Below are 20,253 nucleotides of genomic sequence, written 5' to 3' on the forward strand. Positions count from 1 at the left end.
TTTTACATTTATTCCTTGAGAGCTGTTGTTTTACTTTGTTTAGAAATTCTTATGTGCGACTGAGACACCTGTGCACCAACACATGGGTCACCAGTACCAGTATCCCAATAGACAAAGACGAAGAAAGGCCTGTGATGTTAAAGGTAAATACCAACAGTCAACATAACTTAAGCAAAGAAAGCTGCTTTCTCACGTTAAATTTTGGTTGTTCTTCCCCTGCCAATATTACAGATTGGGACCTGCCAAACGAAAGAAGACAAGGAAGCATTTGCTATTGTGTCTGTTCCTCTGTCTGAGGTTAGAGATTTGGATTTTGCTAATGATGCCAACAAGGTTTTAGCATCCACAGTTAAAAAGTTGGAGAATGGCTCTGTAACTCAAAATGAAAGGAGGTCAGTGATCCTTTCTTACCTTTTGCCTCCCTCCCTGACCTAAAGATACCAAGCAAATGCTTACAGCTAATACAGGCTTTCACAAGAGACTACTAAACCAGATGTTGGAAATAATTGATCAGTTCAGCATTATTATGCTACAGCAGCTATGAGGCATCTGTGGCCCTCCAAGTATTGCTGGAGTCATAAGATCACAGAATTATAGAGTTGGAAGGGACACCAAGGGTCATCTAGTCCAACCCCTGCACTGCAGGAATCCTGCTTACAGCTGTCCCTGAGTGGGCTCCGACCACCAACCTTCTGGTTAACAGTCTGATGCATTAACCCATTGCAGCATAGGAGAATGCCATTACCTCCAGACCACATGGCCCAATGGGCAGGAAAGAGAAGAGTTGCAGCCCAACAATATATGGAGGGCCACAGATTCCCCATCCCTGTGCTCTTTCAGCCCTGGAGCCTATTTATGCGTTCAAAAATGTGTATGTATTGAACACAAGGAGGATTAGGGAAAGTGTATCAACCCCATGCCCCACTTTCAGGCTCAACAGACTTCTGTGCATTGACTTCCTTATGTGCATACAATGTGTCAATTCTGTATTCCCTTGGCTTCTGATAGTGCAAGAGTTGTGGAAAATTGTGTTTTTCTTAGGTGTGAAGGTCTGCAGATTTGTGGAGTCAGAGGATTGTATGTAATGCTGCAACAATGGGTTTTCTGGCCTCCCCTTGCATGTCCCCCAGATCTGCTCCAGAGGGCCTCTCAAACCTTAGAGCTGATTTTGAGGGTGTGTGGCTGGTGGGGTAGGGTTTGAGGGGACAGGAGAGGAAGAGGTAATTCTGCTGTGTGCAAAAAAAAAGTCTGCTGGTGAACCAGCATGCTAGAGACAACCCCATATATTTTTGTCAGTAATAATTATAACAAACAAGGAAAATGCCTGTCACAAGGGGGATGTTTGTGGAGGTTGTGGTTATGTGAAAAATATCATTATTCATTATTATCTATATTATCTACATCATTATCCTTTTATATATAAAAGGCAGGTGTCTTGTCGTCTGGGCAGCCCAGGACCTCTAGACACACTGCCCAAGCTTGTGCCCCAGGGAGGTCACTGCTAACACAACGGTTTGACTTCATCCCCAGAGGCACACTCCATTGTGTTTTGAGACAGATGGATGCCAACAATCTATACCTATTTGAGTTATCTTGTGCTTCTGTAGCCCAAACCTCACTACTGCGGGACAAGAGAAAAGTATTAGCAAATCCCAAGTACAAAAAAACTGCAGGGGGCAAAAAACTGGAACTGTGTGTGAGTAACCCTCAAAACAGTTCCATAATAATTGAACGGCATGGAAATTTGAAATGGGTGGGAGTCAGGAATAGAATAGTGTGGCTAGAACAAGGAGATTGGGACAACGCCCATACACCCGTTAGAAAGAACCATTTCATTGTCTTGATAGGTCACTTCTTACATTATACAGAGAAGCTGTTTGCTGTTGTCCTTGGGGACTTAAGAGAAAGTTGCCCATAGATACCAATGAAGAAATGAAATAAGTTGATGTTACTGAGCCCCACTCCCACCCCCAGCATCCAGAAACCAATGGGAAAAACGGAGATAAAATATTTATCAAAACAGCCCAATGTGGACTGAAAATGATGCAAGGGTGCAGAATGATGACTGACTGCTGGGAGTTTGGGGTGGTGGGAAAGGAAAGAGTGGTTGAAACCCTGAACAGAAACACTCCACGCTGTAACATTTTGTTACAAAGCTACACTTGTTCACTGTATTGTATTTCTTCAAACAACATAGGTTTGTAACCAAGCTGTTGGAAGATCTCATTTTCTTTGTTGCTGATGTGCACAATAATGGCCAGGAAGTGTTGGATGTGATGGTCATTAAGCCCAACCGAGAGAGGCAAAAATTAATGAGGGAACAAAATATATTGGCACAGGTATGTAATTGATAGAAATATTTAATATGGAGCATATTCTTCAAAGATACAGTGGCCTTGTTTGCATATCGCTTCAAGGTGGGGGGGGGGGACTGACCCCTTTAGTCAGTGTTTCCCAGACTTTTTAAACCCAATGTCCCCTTTTAGGTAATATAAAAATCTCTTCAAACCTGCCTCTCCTAATTATTTTATTTGCTTTTTCAAAATGATTGAAATTAAATGATTGAATATTAATTATAAATAATATTTTGGGGCTTAATAATAAAAATCAATCAAAGTACATATAACTTTTAAAAAAACAATTATTCAAATTTCCAAAAAGCTGCACAAAATTATAAATTTCAAAAAAATGCTTTTCTTATTATTAATATCAACATTGATTCTGCATGTTTGCCACAAGCTTTTGGGTTCTGGGCATCGTGGAAGACAGAGTACATCTTGTCTCACTTTCAGCATCAGCCTGCTGCGCTGCTTTGTTTCAATATCTAAAAGAACAGAAAAACCATCTTCACAAAGGCATGTGGATGAAAATGTCACAATGATGTGCAGAGCCTGCTCTTCTGTTTTGGGATATACAGGGAAATATTTCAACCAATTTTTTCCTGAAGGGAATTGTTTGAAATCATCTTTGGCAGCTGAATCACACTTGCGTTCCAAAAAGTCCTTCTGGAGATGCTCTGACAAGGACTGAACATAAGTGATAAAATCGTTTTCACAGTGTGTTCTGCAATCAGCTCAGTTTCCATTGCCTGAATATTTTTTATTGTCTGCAGAATCAAGCTGCCAAGCAGTGAAGCTTTTTCAGAGGGTTTCTAGGTGGTCTGTTTCAGACTCAATGCAGGCATAAGATTGGCCTGGTCTGTAATCTGCAAAGCCTGACTAAGAGGTGGATGAGTTTGGTGAGCAAAGCCAGCAGGGATTAATAAATTGGTAGAATTCTCTGGATTGGCTCACTAACTAGATCACTTATGCCTTTCATACTCAGCTGTAGTTCTCTCTCCAGCTCTCGTGTTTGTGGGGAAAATGGTCAATGTTGTTCTCATTCAAGAAAGCAAGAGTAAAAACAAATAGTTTTCATTGGTGAAATATTTGGCAAGCATTGTGATCAAAAGTAAATGCAGGCCTGCTTGTCTGTGGAAACAAGAACTTTCTGTCTTTATATCCAGTATAATATGCCACCATTGACTAACTGGGACCCATGACCAGCTGTTATGTATTGGCTGCGCAGAAGGAACACAGGGTGTGAGATAGGCCTAAGCTACAAAAACAGGAATACTTAAAGGGTATTTACAAGGATGCAAGTGTTACCTGCCCAAAGGTGAAGATGAAGTAGAGGAGGATCTGTCCCAAAAGAAGGTGTTTTAATATGGTTTGGGTAATTTACATACAGACACTGAGCTCATCTAATTTATATGCATACCATCCCTGATATTATCTGTCATTTAAGTGCTTAATAAACAAATGCACCCAACACATCCAGTTTTCTGTCCATTTTTCCAGCTGCACAATTCCATCCCCAAATAGCACACTGAAAAAAACCTCAGCCTTAAATCGAGGATAATCTGATATGTAATAGTAGTAGTGTATGGTATGTTCAAAGTTCTAAAAATTAGTGGAAATGAGTAGTATAAATCAACATGTGAGTGATTAACCACACAGTGCATGATGAACTGCTGCGCTCTGTATATTGCATGTCACACCACTTAAGAGATAATGTTGAACTTCTTTGCACTCATGATGACATGCAGATCATGCTGCATGTGATCTTCTCATCCTCTGAACATAACATTTCAGACTTGTATACTTTCATGTTGTTAATCTTTTGGTTAGATCACACTTTTTTTAATGGAAACACTCACACATACCCTGAAATGTTCAGATGCCCCCCCTTGTTGAGAAGTCAGTGTTCTAGATATTTCAGGACTCCATATTCCATCAGTCCCAGCCAGCATTGCCAATGATCAGGGATGATGGGAGTTGTAGTCCAGCAACATTTGCAGGGCCACGGGTTCCTCAGCTCACTGCAAACCACTGTTACTTTTAAACCATAGTTAAGCTTATCAGGCAGCATGCTGGTGCACAGGGTGAAAATCGTGACCACTTTCCTCCTGTCTTGCTCTTGTAGCTGCTGCACTGCTGGGAGCTAAGCTACCGTATTATTTAAAATAATTTAAACATGAGATGACCTGTTGGAAGATGAAGTGAACTCATAGTGAAAATTACATATAGAATGCCATGCAATTTTCATTGCTGAATTGATTCAACCTCAGTGGTGGGGCACATTTTATTTCCCCCTTGGCTCAAAATGCTTATATAATATATTGTTCACTGAATTCACCAAAATACCCTGTTTTTCTATCCCCACCATTAGTCATCACTTTGTTTTTGTATTTATGTGTCTCTATGTGTATACAAACAGATATTTGGGATCTTGAAAGCTCCATTTAAAGACAAAGCGGGAGAAGGAGCCATACTGAGACTTGAAGATCTGGGCGACCAGAGATATGCCCCATACAAATACATGCTGAGGCTTTGTTACAGAATCCTCCGGCATTCCCAGCAGGACTACAGGAAAAACCAGGTTTTTCTCTTGCCTTCTCATGTGGCTACATAATTGTATACAGTTGACTCCTTGGTTGTGCTTACAGATTCATTGAATCCAGTGGAATGACTGCTGCAGGAGAGTAATGCCAACTTGATTTTATGGAACCAAAATTTCACTTTCAGTGTGACTGTGGATTAATTCCATTACTTTAACCAAGTGCAGTATAGTAGCATGATGTGCTGTTGAGTTGGAATCTCTATGCTATGATTGGCTCCACCTGGAGTTAAACAGATGAAGGTGGGATTAATTTGCTGCTATCAACAGTCAGGCAGGGTGTTCCCAGGACATCCCCCTTAACCCATCTTGTTTGATAAACTGACTTGTTTTCTGATTTTTTAAAAAAGATTGGTGCCATTTATTGGTTGATTTGTTGACTGTGTGTGGAATTTTTGAACTGATATGGTTGACTTCTTATCGCTTTTATTGTTTTGCTGGTTTCTTTCCATGAGGGCTCCAGGGAGCTATGCATGGCATAATAGAAATATTTAAATAAATAAAAGCAAGGAAAGGAGCAGAGTGGGGAGGTGATCTGACCATAGACTAGCAGAGGTACTTGCACTCTTCCAGAATAGCGCCATGCCTGCTTTACCTACTGGTCTGCAGTGGACTAGTGGACCCCCATCTTAATGAATCACCTGGGAACAAAAGTCTGTGAGAAGGAATCTTCCTGTCATAAGGAATATTCTAGTACTGATTGGTACATGGAGTATCTAAGCATTTGTGAGTCATACTAGGGCAAACTTTACAAGGAGAGTCAAGTAAACATCAAAGCTAAAAGTTGGCTGATCAGACAAAAGTATGCTGGTCAGGTTTTTGGGGATGTGAAGAAGCAACTTTTATTATCATGCTGATTAGCAGCTGTACTAACTCTAAATTGTCTTCTGGGCACAGTTCAAGGTACTGATTTGGATGTGTAAATCTTGTAATAGCTTAGGTCATACATACCTCAGATACACCTTCTTGCTGGTCCTGTGTATCAGCATGATAAGTATGTGAAGTGAGAGTGCCTTCTTCACTGTATGTCTAGGTGTCAATTTTGAACCAGTCTGGAATCCCAGCTATGAATCTATGGTGCCTCTGCAATACCTTGCCAGTCCAGTGGCACCCGGAGTGCACTGGGAGGAAGGCCACTGAATTCAAGAGAGGTGCCCTTTGTCAGGCCAGAAGGCTGGACCTTCAAGAGACTCTAGTTCTCCACAAAGGGGTGAAGCCTAGCAGAAGTGGAGGTAGAAGCTCAGAAGGCTCAAAAGTTCACTTCTGCAAGTTGCTCATCAGGTGCTCTCCATGTGATCTGCTTTGCTGCTTTGCTCCATAGGCTCTTCCATGGGACTAGAACAGCACATCAGCCAACATGGGCATCAGCCATGCTTGTTGGGATTGATGGGAGTTGTAGTCCAAAGCATCTGAAGGGCACCAAGTTGGGGACAGCTGTTACAGACCAACATTTTTGGTGGCTGCCTCACAGTTGTGGAGCAGCCCTTCTCTGAGCTCTGTGAAAGTCCAAACCTGAATCCAACTCCATAAGAGCAAAACTTTCCTCTTGGGATATCTTTAATATAATCAGACTTGGAAAAGATTTGATTGATTTGAGTATTTTTGTTGTTGTTGACCTGTGTTTTAATGATTTTTAATGGCTTCTGTGCCTTGAGAAGGATCAAGATAGAAACAAAACTAAAATAGCTAAACACATGTGGAGTATGCTTCTAGTAATCTAAAGAAAGGAACCATGGTCTCTCATCTACTTGCCTATCAAACTAAATATTGCTGGTAAAAAATGGGGTGTGGGTCATGTGTGGAACCTTCCATCTTTCAATCTGGTGACAGACTACCGTGGGATTTTCTTCCAGGAATACATTGCTAAGAACTTCTGCGTCATGCAGTCTCAGATCGGCTATGATATATTGGCAGAAGACACAATCACAGCTTTGCTGCACAACAACAGGAAGCTACTAGAGAAACATATCACAGCTAAAGAAATAGAGACGTTTGTAAATTTACTCAGGAGGAATCGAGAGCCAAGGTTTGAATTAGCCCACACCATTTCTTTGCTTTCTTTTAAAAATTTGTACACTGATCATCTTTTTATCTGTGTATCTGTGATCATGAACCTGTGTCCAGGAACAAATGATAGATTACATAAACTTTGCACTATATGTAATTTAAATTTGCATTCAGTATTTTACGGATAGGGTACTATTGATAATCATTGTGTTGTTTCTTTTCAATAAATTCCTGCAGTGTGACCCACCACATTTTCTTGTTAATCTCCCCCTCACCTCAAGGTTCTTGGACTACCTGTCAGACTTGTGTGTTTCCAACACAACTGCAATCCCAGTCACTCAGGAACTTATTTGCAAATATATGCTGAGCCCAGGAAATGCTGATATTCTCATTCAGACCAAGTAAGTTAATTGACCTCTCAGTTTAATTATTTTACATTGTCTCACACAGTTTTAAGAAGATCATTAGTAGGTATAGTGTAAACTGTTTGTTTTAAGGTTGGTCTCAGTGCAAATGGACAACCCCTTGGATTGCTCCACCCTCTCTGATGATCTGGACGAGGAAGAGGTTTGGCTGTACTGGATTGATAGCAACAAGGAACCTCATGGCAAAGCCATCAGGCATCTTGCCCAAGAAGCTAAGGAGGGCACCAAAGCTGATTTAGAAGTCCTCACTTATTACAGGTAAAGCAGCTTTCCAAAAAGGTGAATTATTTGTCCCACAGGACACAAGTTAATCCTTTCTGTTCCTTCTGTGTTCTCTGGATTCATCAGTGTCCTCAGAGTTCATTGCCTGAATTCAACATGCACTCCACAAATTTTGGAGGCCTGAGCTAAGCATTAATTCGGTAAGAATTTTCCCTTTGAGAAAAAATATACTGAACACAGACCCATCTCCAGCATGGTTCCACCAGAAAGTGGGGTAAACTTTGGAAAACAATGACTGAACAAAGCTGTGTTTATAAGGTACTGCAATGGTGTTTTGTGCAACGTGGTCCAAGGCTGAAAGCATACGCATTGCTGGGTATGGACTAAATTAATATTTTGGGTAAAAGACTACTATTGATCTGTGAAAGATACTTCACTGGGGGTCAGATGAATGGGAACACCCACTAGCATTGTTGAAGCTACAAGAATGTGGATCTGATCAGTGCATGGCTAGGAGACTACAAAGAGCCCCGTGTAAGATACTCTGCTAATAGAAGAATGTAAAGTTATACCACCATCAAATTAAATCAAACTTGGTGTTGCTTCATTTCCCGGAGGGGAAATAACATCTGAACAAGCCCCGAAATGTTTAATGTACAATCTGCAGTTCATTGATAGGTCTTCATTTAAACTAAAGTTGTTTCATTGAATTAAATTAAGACTGCAATTCTTGGCGCATTTACCAGGAAGAAAGCCCTCCCCACAACACACACACATTGGAGCAGGCTTCTGAGTAAAGTGCATAAGATTGACCGTATACTGTAAGTCAGCTGATTGATTTGTGGATTTTCAGCCTGTGTCCTTAACATTTTCATTAGGCATGGCTTATGGCAGGATACAAGGCTAGGTTGCAAAACTGCTATTAAATGTAAGAATTTCAATGTCGTTGAGGGATTTATTCAGAGCAGTGCTGTGTACACCATGTAGGGTTGGGCAATGTCAGCATTTCAACATCGTGATGTATCACCAGCCAAACATTGCAATATGAAATGGAGGGGATGCAACACACACAGCAAGTTAGGAGGGGGGAAGGATGCGCCCTGTCTCCCTGCTTTGCGTCACTCACTAGCCACCATTCTCCTTGGGGCAGCTGATTTCCTAAGGAGCCAATTTCTCCGCCTCCTTCACCACACGCCTGATTCTCCCTGTTCATTCCTTCACCCCCCCACCCCAGTTTCAAGCCTCCTTCACCGCATGCCCAGTTCTCCCTGCTCTTTCCTTCACACAAACACACTGATTTCAAGCCTCCTTCACCATATGACAGATTCTCCTTGCTCCTTCCTTCCTACACACACACACACACACACACACACACACACACACACAGGATTTCCCCTCCTTCCTTCGCACATACCCCACCCCAGTTTCAAGGCTCCTTCACCGCATGCCCAGTTCTCCCTGCTCCTTCCTTCGCACATACACCAATGTCAAGCCTCCTTCACCCTGCACCCAATTCTCACTGCTTCTTCCTTTACACACACACACACACACATACCGATTTCAAGCCTCCTTCACATCATGCCCAATTGTCCCTGTTCCTCCTGCCCCCTCCCCAATCTCAGGCCCAGCTGGGGCCACTTGTTCCTGCTGCTGGGTGCTGGAGGCAGAGGACTCAGGAGCAGTGGTGGTTTCACTCATGGTATACCACCGGGTGAAGCTGCCATCGTGTCCTGTGTGATGTATTGATACATTGCCCAGGCCTAACACCATGTAATGTGGATTGTATTTTATAACTGAGTGAGAGTCTAACAGCCATAGTCCAGTAAAAGACTAGAAATGTGTTGGTTGAGTTTATGTAATATTCCTCAGATGTTTAGATTGGTACCTTAGCAACCAGGTTATTGAGTAACAAACACAGAAATAGAAATGACATTATTTTATTATCTTTTCTAAGGTACCAGTTGAACCTCTTTGCAAGAATGTGTCTGGATCGCCAGTATTTGGCTATAAACCAGATTTCCACACAGCTGTCGGTGGATCTGATCCTGCGCTGCATGTCAGATGAGAGCCTGCCTTACGACCTGCGAGCCTCCTTCTGCCGTCTCATGCTGCATATGCATGTGGATAGAGATCCTCAGGAGATAGTGGTGCCTGTGAAGTATGCCAGGCTATGGACTGAAATCCCTACCAAGATCACTATCCACGAGTGAGTTCTCTGTTGAAACCAACAAATGGAACATTCACTGATTGGTGGCAGATTCATTTGTAGTAGTAGTAGTCATCATCATCATCATCATCATCATCATAGATGGCATAATGGACACAGTCCTAGTTGGTTTTAAGAGATGATTTGACAAATTCATGTAGGATAGGCTTCCTGGTTTGATAGCTAAATGGGACCTCCATGTTCAGAGGCAGTATACAGTCTTCTGAAGACAAATAAGACAAAGCCATTGCCTGCTTCTGAGCATACCAGAAGTGGCTTGCTTCTGTGGGGTGGGGCTATAATGCTAGCTTCCTGGCAGTGCCTCTTACTGGAAGGGAGAGGAACAAGGTGGCAGGGAGCTTGGCATGGTACAAGTGCATTGTCTAGAGCAGTGGATTAGCTCCACTGGTGCACCCGAACATGCCCCTCCCCATCTTGGCAGGAAGCTAATCTTGCAACTCTGCCTCACTGGGTGAGATACTTCTGCAGCACACAGAAGCACCTTGGCAGGCTACTCTGGTTTAAATTATTTTAATGGATCCTGGGTCTAAATGGATTCTGGTTCTGATGCAGCAGGGTTCTTCTTATGTTCTTATGAAGCAATTATTATTATAGTTATTTACTTCATATCCTGCTGTTTTCCCAGACTGGAACTTAAGGCAGTATACAATATTTCTTATCATCTCTGAGAATAAAAACCTGAGAATTTTCATGCAGCATGAAAGTGAAAAGGTTTCTGTCCTGGGTGGGTAGCACAGTATAACATTTTAGTATTGACTTTTGTACCATGAAGATCCATAACAAGGGAAGGAGAAGAAGAAGAAGAAGATCCCCATCGTAATCATCTAGTGACTACCTCATCCTGAAGAAAGCTCTTTAAATTCATCTGCCACTCAAAAAATTACCAATACCACCCTTTTGTGGGGTATAGTTAACCCTAGGAAGAAGCTATTTGGCATAGGCTTATGCATTGCAACTGCTTCATATTAGAATTCATGTGCCTTAGAGTACCGTTGCTGACAAGCTCCAAGTTTTGCATGTAATCACTAATGCTCTGCTGTGAGTTGCTGCCTGGGGTTCCACACTGTGTGTGCACATAAAATGGCAACAAATGGGCATGACTAATACATATTTATAAATACATGCATTACGTTGGTGTCCAGAATAGGCTACAGGTTCCTGCTGTGTGTAGATATAAGCTTGGATTCTATATGTGAATCAAAAGAGCTTCCATTCATAGAAGGAGAATTCTGCTCATGGAAGGGTCCTTATTTTGAGGTAGAGGTTTCTGTTGTTGTTTTGGAGGAGCCTTGCATATTTATATATCTTCAGGATGGACCTTTGAGTTTGTGGAGTAGATTTCTAGAGTATATCATCAGCCGCTTAACAGAATGTACAGTCCAGCTTAATTTTGTTTCATTTATTATTTATCCCACCTTTTAATATAGACTCTGGATGTCTTACAATAAAAACAAATTAATTAGTAATTAAAAGCAGTATAAAACTTACAAATAGTAATAATTAATGGTGAGGTCTACGCTGATTCTCATGATGCCAACTCCTCTTTAACTTTCTTGGGGATTTGTGACAAGCTCTTGGGAGATGTCAACAACCTATCAAACATTTGTGCTTGTGAGGCACCAAAAATTATTTATTAAACCTTTACTCCCTCCTGCTGTTTCCCACTTATTTAGCTTTTGCTCATGGTCTTGCTTTGTAGGTATGACTCTTTCACAGATTCCTCACGAAATGACATGAAGAGGAAATTTGCTTTGACGATGGAATTTGTAGAGGAGTACTTGAAAGAAGTTGTGAACCAACCCTTTCCTTTTGGAGACAAACAGAAGAACAAGCTAACTTTTGAGGTATTTTTCTGTTATCCTTGCCAGTACTGAGTGCTTTTCAAATTTAAAAAAGAGCAAAGGGGAGCAGTGGCAGAATATCAGCTGATTTACCATCATTCTCTGCCTCCTACCTCACCATTGCACCTCCCACTTGAGGTCTTGCTGATTCTGAATTTACCAAACCAAGTATGGTGTGGGGAAGGTTATTAAGAATACCTAACAACCTGTAGGCAATGTTTGTTGAAATTTCTGAAGCCAGAGGGTGGGTTCAGTACGATTTTAATGGATAGAACAGTTGATCCTGTTAAGGCCCTAGTTTCACTATGGAATGGTGAGACTTGCAGAGCCATTGATATGATCGCTCCAGCACTGTGGGGTCCATTTTGCTGCTTGGTACACCTAAGAGGTGCAGTCAGTGAGGTGGCCTGGGAGAGGGTTGGTGCATAAGTGGCGTAAAATGTGCTTAGGAGTCAACCGAGCACATGCTTGGGCTCATAATTGGGCCTATCATGTGGCAGTGAGGGCAGCAAAGAGATCCTACTTTACTGCCTCCATTGCGTCCTTAGGGAGCTGTCCAGCAGAGCTGTTCTGTGTGGCTGTAGGATGGCTAACTTGATGAAGGGGCAGATCTCTGGAGCACATGGTAACTAGCTGTCACTGGCTAAACACTCTGAGAATAAAGTTGCTGCTATTGTGACTAGGGTTGCCACCAGTTATGAAAAAATAAAATTGGCATTAATGTTTCCTCCTTTGTGCACTCACCCTAACTTGCTTGTCTCACACAGGCCAGCTTGCTAGACACCTTGGAGGTTTAGCCTGCCCTCCCAAGCTGGCTGATTGACACTCCAATCTGGCTAATAGAGCTTGCCAGTCAGCAGGCTCTTCTGGGTTCGGTTTGGTTGGGTTTCCAAGGGCTCTAAGACAATGTTTCCCAAACTTGGGTCTCTAGCTGTTTTCAGACTACAATTCCCATCATCCCTGACCACTGGTCTTACTAGCTAGGGAGGATGGGAAGTGTAATCCAAAGACAGCTAGAGACCCAAGAAACACTGCCTAAGAGGACGGGTGAAACATTTCCTGGAGCACCGACCTCAGCCACTTCAAACCTAAGAATTTGTTGCTATCTTTTCTCCACTTTCTTATTTTTTTCTTTTTTAGCTGGGTTTCTACATTTATCTTACTTCTGATAGGCAGAAATTCAGCGGGTGGGGAGGATTTCCTTTCAGTATCACTGGAATGTTTGTAGTTACTGATAGCTTTCATTTGATCATTGTAATGGATTGCTTTGAAGGCATTTCTGCATCAGGTAAAGTAATTTTTAACCCCCAATCCCCCCAATTTGTCCTTTATTGTCAGGGAAGAGTTAGAGTTAGAAGTTTCCAGTTTCCCAGAGGGAGAAAGCTTTCTCCAAGGGGGGAAGGAGAGCAGTGAATCTAATAGAAGAGAGCAAGAGGAACAACAGGGAGGGACAGGATGTTCCCAGGAAAGGCAAGGGTTCAGTTCTAGCTCAGATTCGGAGGAGGGGAGATACAAGCCAGCTCTAGCCAGGAGGTTAGAAAAAAGAGCGGGAAAGCGAAGGGAAGGGCGCGTTCGCCATTTTGAGGGTGGCTGGTCACGGAGAAGCAGAGCTCAGAAGGTATCTGCAATAAGTGACTCTGAGGAAGAATAGTTAAAGATAAGGATAGTTTAAAAGTTTGTTTGTTAATACACAATAAAAAGTTATAAAAGAACAGGAAGCGTTTGCGTGGTGATCGGAAGAGGACCACGGCCAGTCCTGACATTTATTTTGCATGACCTGTCTTGTATTTTGCCCAACCAAAGGTGGCAACCCTAATTATGACAGTACCAGCTGAGGTGGCCTGAGGATGTGGACAGGATACTTGCACTTATGCTCATTAGATCCTTGTTCATCCTGGCTTATTAAACCTGCTGGGGTGGGGAGACTGAATGGGTCATGGGTGTGCTAAACACCTCCTTGTGCGTTGGGGTGATGTCTCCTGCAAAAAGTCCATCCTAGACGCAACAAAGTGTAACAACTATAGATCCCCTTTCTTGGTAAAGGTGGTGGAGAAGGTTATTCCTGGAAGAGACTGATTATTTTAGATCCACTACAATCTGAGTTCAAACCTGGTTTTGGAACTGAATTGGCCTTGGTTGCCCTGATGAATGATCTTCATCATGAGAGGGACAGAGTGAGTGCGCCCCTGTTACTTCTGCTTGTTCACTCAGTGGCTTTTGATATCATTGACCATGGTATCCTTCTGGACCGACTTAGTGATATGGGCATCAGAGGCACTGTATTACAGTGGTTCTGTTTGTATCATCAAGGTTGTGTCCAGAAAGTATCACTGAGTGAGTGTTTCTCGGCCTGTTGACGTTTGTGCTATTGGGTTCTCCAGGGCACTATTCCCCAGTGTTATTTAATATCTGTATAAATATGTTGTGTGTGATCATTAGTAGTTTGGGAATGAGGTGTCACCTGTATGCTTATTTATTGATTGATTATTAAAGTTATATACCACCCTTCAAAGCAATATCTCATTTTATTACAAAAAAAAATCAAGATAAAAACACAAGTAATTAATTAAAACAAGGACAACAAAACAGTAGCCCCCCTTCCCACAGACACAGTTAAAAGGCTATAGTATATTAATCAGCCAAAGGTGTGCTGGTCCCGTGGGTTTCTGTGAGGCGTGGTCCGAGTCCAGTCCGAGGTCGAGGGTGCAGTATTGAGGCCGTCCGTCAAAGCTGAAGCTGGGTCCAAGGCAGGGAGTCGGGTGAGGTCAGGAGATCCGGCAGGACAGGGTGCAGGCAGGAACTGCCTACCAACAACATTGCTCCCACAACTTGGGACTGGAGCTGGCTGGCTTTTATCTGCCCGAGGCATAGGGCGGCCCCAGTCCACAGGTGACTCGCCTCTCCTGGCCTGGAGGCGAGCACTCCTCCTGCGGGAACTTAGTTCCCTCTGCCTCTCTGCCCTGAGCCTCTGCAGCTCAGGAGAGGCTGGAGGGTTACCAGACCCAGAGGCAACCTCAGCCTCCCCTGATGGGGCTGAGAGTGGAGCACCTGCAGGCAATGGATCCTCCATCACCTCAGGAGCCAGAGCAGACTCAGCTGGTGCCTGCACCTGAGGATCCAGCACAGGTGAGGACCCTTCAGGCTCAAGCCCCAGCCTCAGCTCAGCTGGTTCTGGAGGCGGGGAATCCTGTGAAGGCTGGGATTCCTCAGGTTCAGCCTCTGAGTCTGAATCCCAGGCCATCACAAAAGGCCTGGTTGAGAAGGAATGTTTTTGCCTGGCACCTAAAATGTATAATGAAGGTGCCAAGCGAACCTCCCTGGGGAGAGCATTCCAAAAAGGGGAGCCACTGCAGGAAAGGCCCGTTCTTGTGTTGCCACCCTCCAGACGTCATGTTGGAGCAGTCACACAAATAAGGGCCTCAGATGATGAACACAGAGTCTGGGAAGATTTATATGGGGAGACGGTCCTTGAGGTATTGCTGTCCTGAGCTCTGCTTCTCCATAACATCTGATTCAGGAGAAAGCTGAATCAGGAAAGCTCTGGACTGGATGCAGTGGTGGACTGGATGAGGGGCAATAAACTGTGTTTGAATCCTGGGAAGACAGATGCTCTTTCGGTGGGTGGTTCCCATGTTTGGAAAATTGGCAAGTTACCTGTTTTGGATGTGGTTGCACTCCCTCTGAAGGAGCAAGTGTGTAGTTTGGGGGTATTCCTATCTTTGTCACTTTGCCCAAGTGCCCTCTGTGGCAAGGAGTGCCTTTTACCAGTTTCATCTGGTTCACCAGCTACAGCTGTTCCTGGACAGGGATAGTGTGGCCACCATGGTCCATGTGTTGGTAACCTCAGGGCTAGATTACTGTAATGTGCTCTATGTGGAGCTGCTCTTGGGTTTGGTTCAGTAGCTCCAGCTGGTGCAGAACGCTACAGCCAAGTTGTTGTTGGGAGCTTCTGATAGAGAACGTGTGACACCATTGTTAAAAAAACTGCACTGGCTAACCATTTGCCCCTGAGCCAGGTTCAAGGTTCTTGTATTGTTTACAAAGCCCTGAACAACTTGAGTCCAGGATACCTCAGAGATCACCTGAACCCTTATATTTCAGCTTGACCACTGAAATAATCTGCAAGAGCGTTTTTGATCGTTCCATAAGTTTGTGAGGCTAATTTGGCAACAAAGAGAGATCAAGCCTTTCTCCTAAACGCTCTGCCAGTAGAGATTCAGTGGGTGCCTTTTTGCAGGTCCAGGTGTCCTGCTCCCCAGTCCCCAACCCAGATAACACCCCCACAATGATCTATTGATATTTGGTTTTAACTTCCTTACTTTAAACTTGTTTTTAACTTAACAATTTTATTAAGCACTGTGATATTTTTTATACAGTTGGACATAAATGTTTTTATAAATAAAAATTAAATTTCCATTGTTTATAGGGGCAGGGCTCTAGTGTCCTGCATAGCTCCATACCTCTCCACATAACTGGAAGAAATGGAATAAATTATACCAAATAGCAAATCTATGCAAATATTGTTGAATTCACATAATTCCTAATGATTGCAGCATGTCAGCTTTAATCACATCCAAATGCAGTTTAGATTAAAAACAACAATATAAGTGACTGGGCTGCATCAATAGGAGTATAGCATCTAGATCAAGGGAAGTAATAGTGCCACTGTATTCTGCTCTGGTCAGACCTCACCTGGAGTACTGTGTCCAGTTCTGGGCACCACAGTTCAAGAAGGACACTGACAAACTGGAAATTGTCCAGAGGAGGGCAACCAAAATGGTCAAAGGCCTGGAAACGATGCCTTATGAGGAACGGCTAAGGGAGCTGGGCATGTTTAGCCTGGAGAAGAGGAGGTTAAGGGGTGATATGATAGCCATGTTCAAATATATAAAAGGATGTCACATAGAGAAGGGAGAAAGGTTGTTTTCTGCTGCTCCAGAGAAGCGGACACGGAGCAATGGTTCCAAACTACAAGAAAGAAGATTCCACCTAAACATTAGGAAGAACTTCCTGACAGTAAGAGCTGTTTGACAGTGGAATTTGTTGCCAAGGAGTGTGGTGGAGTCTCCTTCTTTGGAGGTCTTTAAGCAGAGGCTTGACAACCATATGTCAGGAGTGCTCTGATGGTGTTTCCTGCTTGGCAGGGGGTTGGACTCGATGGCCCTTGTGGTCTCTTCCAACTCTATGATTCTATGATTCTATGATTCTATAACCACAAAATTTAGATTAGATCTGGAGGGCAGCCACGTGGGTCCATTCATCACTAGTTAAATGTTGGGACCTCTTTCTTTCTGTTGATATTCCTGACATCCCTCCCCCTCTTCCTTTTCTTTAGGTGGTGCACCTGGCTCGCAATCTTATATACTTTGGTTTTTATAGCTTCAGTGAGCTACTCAGACTGACTAGAACATTACTGGCTATCCTTGATATTGTACAAATGCCTATGTCATCATATTTTGAAAGATTAAGCAAATTTCAAGATGGAGGTGAGTGTGTGCGGGGGGTGGTAATAGAAAATTATTTGCAACACATAATACATTATCTAGTAATACCTTGCATTCATTAAAGGTCCTGCTCTTTATTTTCCCCAATGGCTTTCTCTTTACCTTGAGGTGTGTTTCCCATAAAATACCGTATTTTTCGCTCTATAAGACGCACCAAACCACAAGATGCACCTAGTTTTTGGAGGAGGAAAACAAGAAAAAAAATACTCTGAATCTCAGAAGCCAGAACAGCAAGAGGGATCGCTGCACAGTGAAAGCAGCAATCCCTCTTGCTGTACTGGCTTCTGGGATAGCTGCGCAGCCTGCATTCGCTCCATAAGACGCACACACATTTCCCCTTACTTTTTAGGAGGGAAAAAGTGAGTCTTATAGAGCAAAAAATACGGTAAATTGTATGCCATTCTGAGAACCCTGCTACTGAAGGACAGCTTATAAATTGTCTAAATTAAAGGAAATAAATACACCAAATAAAAATTGGCAGTATGTCTTCTTGTTTTGAAATATTTTAACCTTAAAGTTAGATACTTTGGGTCATGCAAATAATGACACATCTATTAATTTAAAAATTAGTAAGATGCACCTTAGATGAACATCCTTTAACTATAGTTTAGGATCTGTTGAAAATAATATTAATTATGGATAAAATCTCTCAGCAGATGACTACTAAATAAGAGAGATAAAAGGAAGATATATTCATGACTTACTGACTGGTTATTTTACTTTCACTGAGGGGGAACAGAAGCATTGTCAAAATCTTGATACCTGTAAGATTATTTAGCAGTAGTGGATGGTGTGATGGGACACTGTTGCTCACCTGGTCACACTGCTGCCACTTCCTGGAAGGTAGAGGGGATGGGGTGAGGCAGTGGCAAGGTCAGCACAACACAAACACTTCAGTGCTCTTGCCAGTGCATTTGAAAAGGTATAGAAAAGTTTCAAGGAGAAGAAACCTAAAGAAATAAGCCCCAAGCCGAAAACAGCCTGATAGAAGCTCAGCATGTTCCGTGGTCACAGAGTGCATAATTTTGTTTGGAGTGGAGGAATGGAAAAACAGGAATAGGGACAAGGATTGGAAAGGGATGATGTGGCTGGTTGGAATACTGAACAGGAACACTCCACACTGCAATACTTGGTTTCGGTTCCCACTTGCGTTGAATACTAATAGCTTTATGGGCTTAGCTTAACAAGGTGGTGAAATAAAGAAAACTGAAATTTGAGAAGGAATGGTGGATAAAATGACAGGATTTTAATGGGAAAATCAGAGTTGGAAGAGACCCAAAGGTCATCTAGTCCAACCCCCTGCAATGCAGGAATCTCAGCTAAAGCATCCATGACAGATGGTCATCCAGCCTCTGCTTCAAAACCTCCAAGGAAGGAGAGTCCACCACCTCTTGTGGGAGTCTGTTCCACTGCTGAGCAGCTCTTAGAGTCAGAAAGTTTTTTCAAATGTTTAGTTGGAGTAGGCCCCAGCCAACAGAACCTGGGGCAGGTTCGGGGGGGGATGCACTGGGACCCCCAATCTCATCCTTCTGGACTGTCTAGAGGGGCTGGGAGCTGGGGGCACTGTCATACAGTGGTTCCGCTCCTTCCTCCTGGGCCGTGTCCAGAAAGTGGTGGGGGGGGATGAGTGTTCAGACCCCTGGGCTCTCACTTGTGGGGTGCCTCAGGGTTCTGTCCTCTCCCCCATGCTTTTTAATATCTATATGAAGCCGCTGGGAGAGATCAGTTTGGACTGGGTGTTCATCAGTATGCAGATGACACCCAGCTCTACCTCTCCTTTAAATCAGAACCAGTGAAGGCGGTGAAGGTCCTGTGTGAGTGCCTGGAGGCGGTTGGAGGATGGATGGCGGCTAACAGATTGAGGTTGAATCCTGACAAGACAGAAGTACTGTTTTTGGGGGACAGGGAGCGGGTTGGTGTGGGGGATTCCCTGGTCTTGAATGGGGTAACTGTGCCCCTGAAGGACCAGGTGCGCAGCCTGGGAGTCATTTTGGACTCACAGCTGTCCATGGAGGCGCAGGTTAACTCTGTGTCCAGGGCAGCTGTCTACCAGCTCCACCTGGTACGCAGGCTAAGACCCTACCTGCCCGCGAACTGTCTCGCCAGAGTGGTGCATGCTCTAGTTATCTCACGCTTGGACTACTGCAACGCGCTCTACGTGGGGCTACCTTTGAATGTGACCCGGAAACTGCAATTAATCCAGAATGCGGCAGCTAGACTGGTGACTGGGAGTGGCCGCCGGGACCACATAACACCGGTTCTGAGAGATCTGCATTGGCTCCCAGTACGTTTCCGAGCACGATTCAAAGTGTTGGTGCTGACCTTTAAAGCCCTAAACGGCCTCGGTCCTGTATACCTGAAGGAGGGTCTCCACCCCCATCGTTCAGCCCGGACACGGAGATCCAGCGCCGAGGGCCTTCTGGCGGTTCCCTCATTGCGAGAAGTGAGGCTACAGGGAACCAGACAGAGGGCCTTCTCGGTAGTGGCGCCCGCCCTGTGGAACGCCCTCCCATCAGATGTCAAAGAGATAAATAATTACCTGACATTCAGAAGACATCTTAAGGCAGCCCTGTTCAGGGAAGTTTTTAATATGTAACGCTGTACTGTTTTTAACACTGATTGGGAGCCGCCCAGAGTGGCTGGGGAAACTCAGCCAGATGGGCGGGGTATAAATTATTATTATTATTATTATTATTATTATTATTATTATTATTATTATTAGAGGAGGAGTTACGCTAAGACCAGACCATGTCATTACAGAGGAGGCAGGTTTAGTCGTTGTCTGAGGACTATCCCTGCCTCCGGCTCTGGTCCTGACCGGATGGATACTAAAATCAGCAAGGGATACCCACATGACCTGAAGGTGCTGCTGTGCAATGCCAGGTCAATGGCATTCACAAGACCATTGCCATCCATGATTTTATTGAGGATGGAGGACTTGACCTGGCATGTGTAACAGAGACTCAGTTGGATGAAGCAGATGGGCCTGTTCTTGCTGCTGCTTGTCCACCAGGGTTCTCTTCTGCACAGCAACCCAGGTCATGTGGGTGGGTGGGTGGGTGGGTTGCAGTGATTTTTAGGAAGTCATT

At 43.7% G+C, this 20,253-nt stretch overlaps 1 protein-coding gene across 8 annotated transcripts in view; it reads left to right on the forward strand.

Annotated features, from left to right (window-relative positions):
- ITPR2 (inositol 1,4,5-trisphosphate receptor type 2) overlaps positions 1 to 20,253 on the forward strand; it is a 311,529-nt gene that overhangs the window by 84,816 nt on the left and 206,460 nt on the right. For 7 of the 8 annotated variants that reach the window (XM_053405136.1, XM_053405139.1, XM_053405138.1 and 4 more), the window contains 10 exons: positions 44 to 143; positions 232 to 392; positions 2,198 to 2,339; positions 4,759 to 4,920; positions 6,792 to 6,964; positions 7,227 to 7,346; positions 7,443 to 7,628; positions 9,547 to 9,798; positions 11,519 to 11,663; positions 16,996 to 17,146. In XM_053405136.1, coding sequence (XP_053261111.1) covers positions 44 to 143; positions 232 to 392; positions 2,198 to 2,339; positions 4,759 to 4,920; positions 6,792 to 6,964; positions 7,227 to 7,346; positions 7,443 to 7,628; positions 9,547 to 9,798; positions 11,519 to 11,663; positions 16,996 to 17,146 — 1,592 coding nt within the window. The remainder of the gene's footprint in view (positions 1 to 43; positions 144 to 231; positions 393 to 2,197; positions 2,340 to 4,758; positions 4,921 to 6,791; positions 6,965 to 7,226; positions 7,347 to 7,442; positions 7,629 to 9,546; positions 9,799 to 11,518; positions 11,664 to 16,995; positions 17,147 to 20,253) is intronic. The other variant, XM_053405143.1, reaches the window with a different exon arrangement.

The sequence above is a fragment of the Podarcis raffonei genome, chromosome 10 (assembly GCF_027172205.1).
Source record: "Podarcis raffonei isolate rPodRaf1 chromosome 10, rPodRaf1.pri, whole genome shotgun sequence".
In the NCBI taxonomy this organism is placed as follows: Eukaryota; Metazoa; Chordata; class Lepidosauria; order Squamata; family Lacertidae; genus Podarcis; species Podarcis raffonei.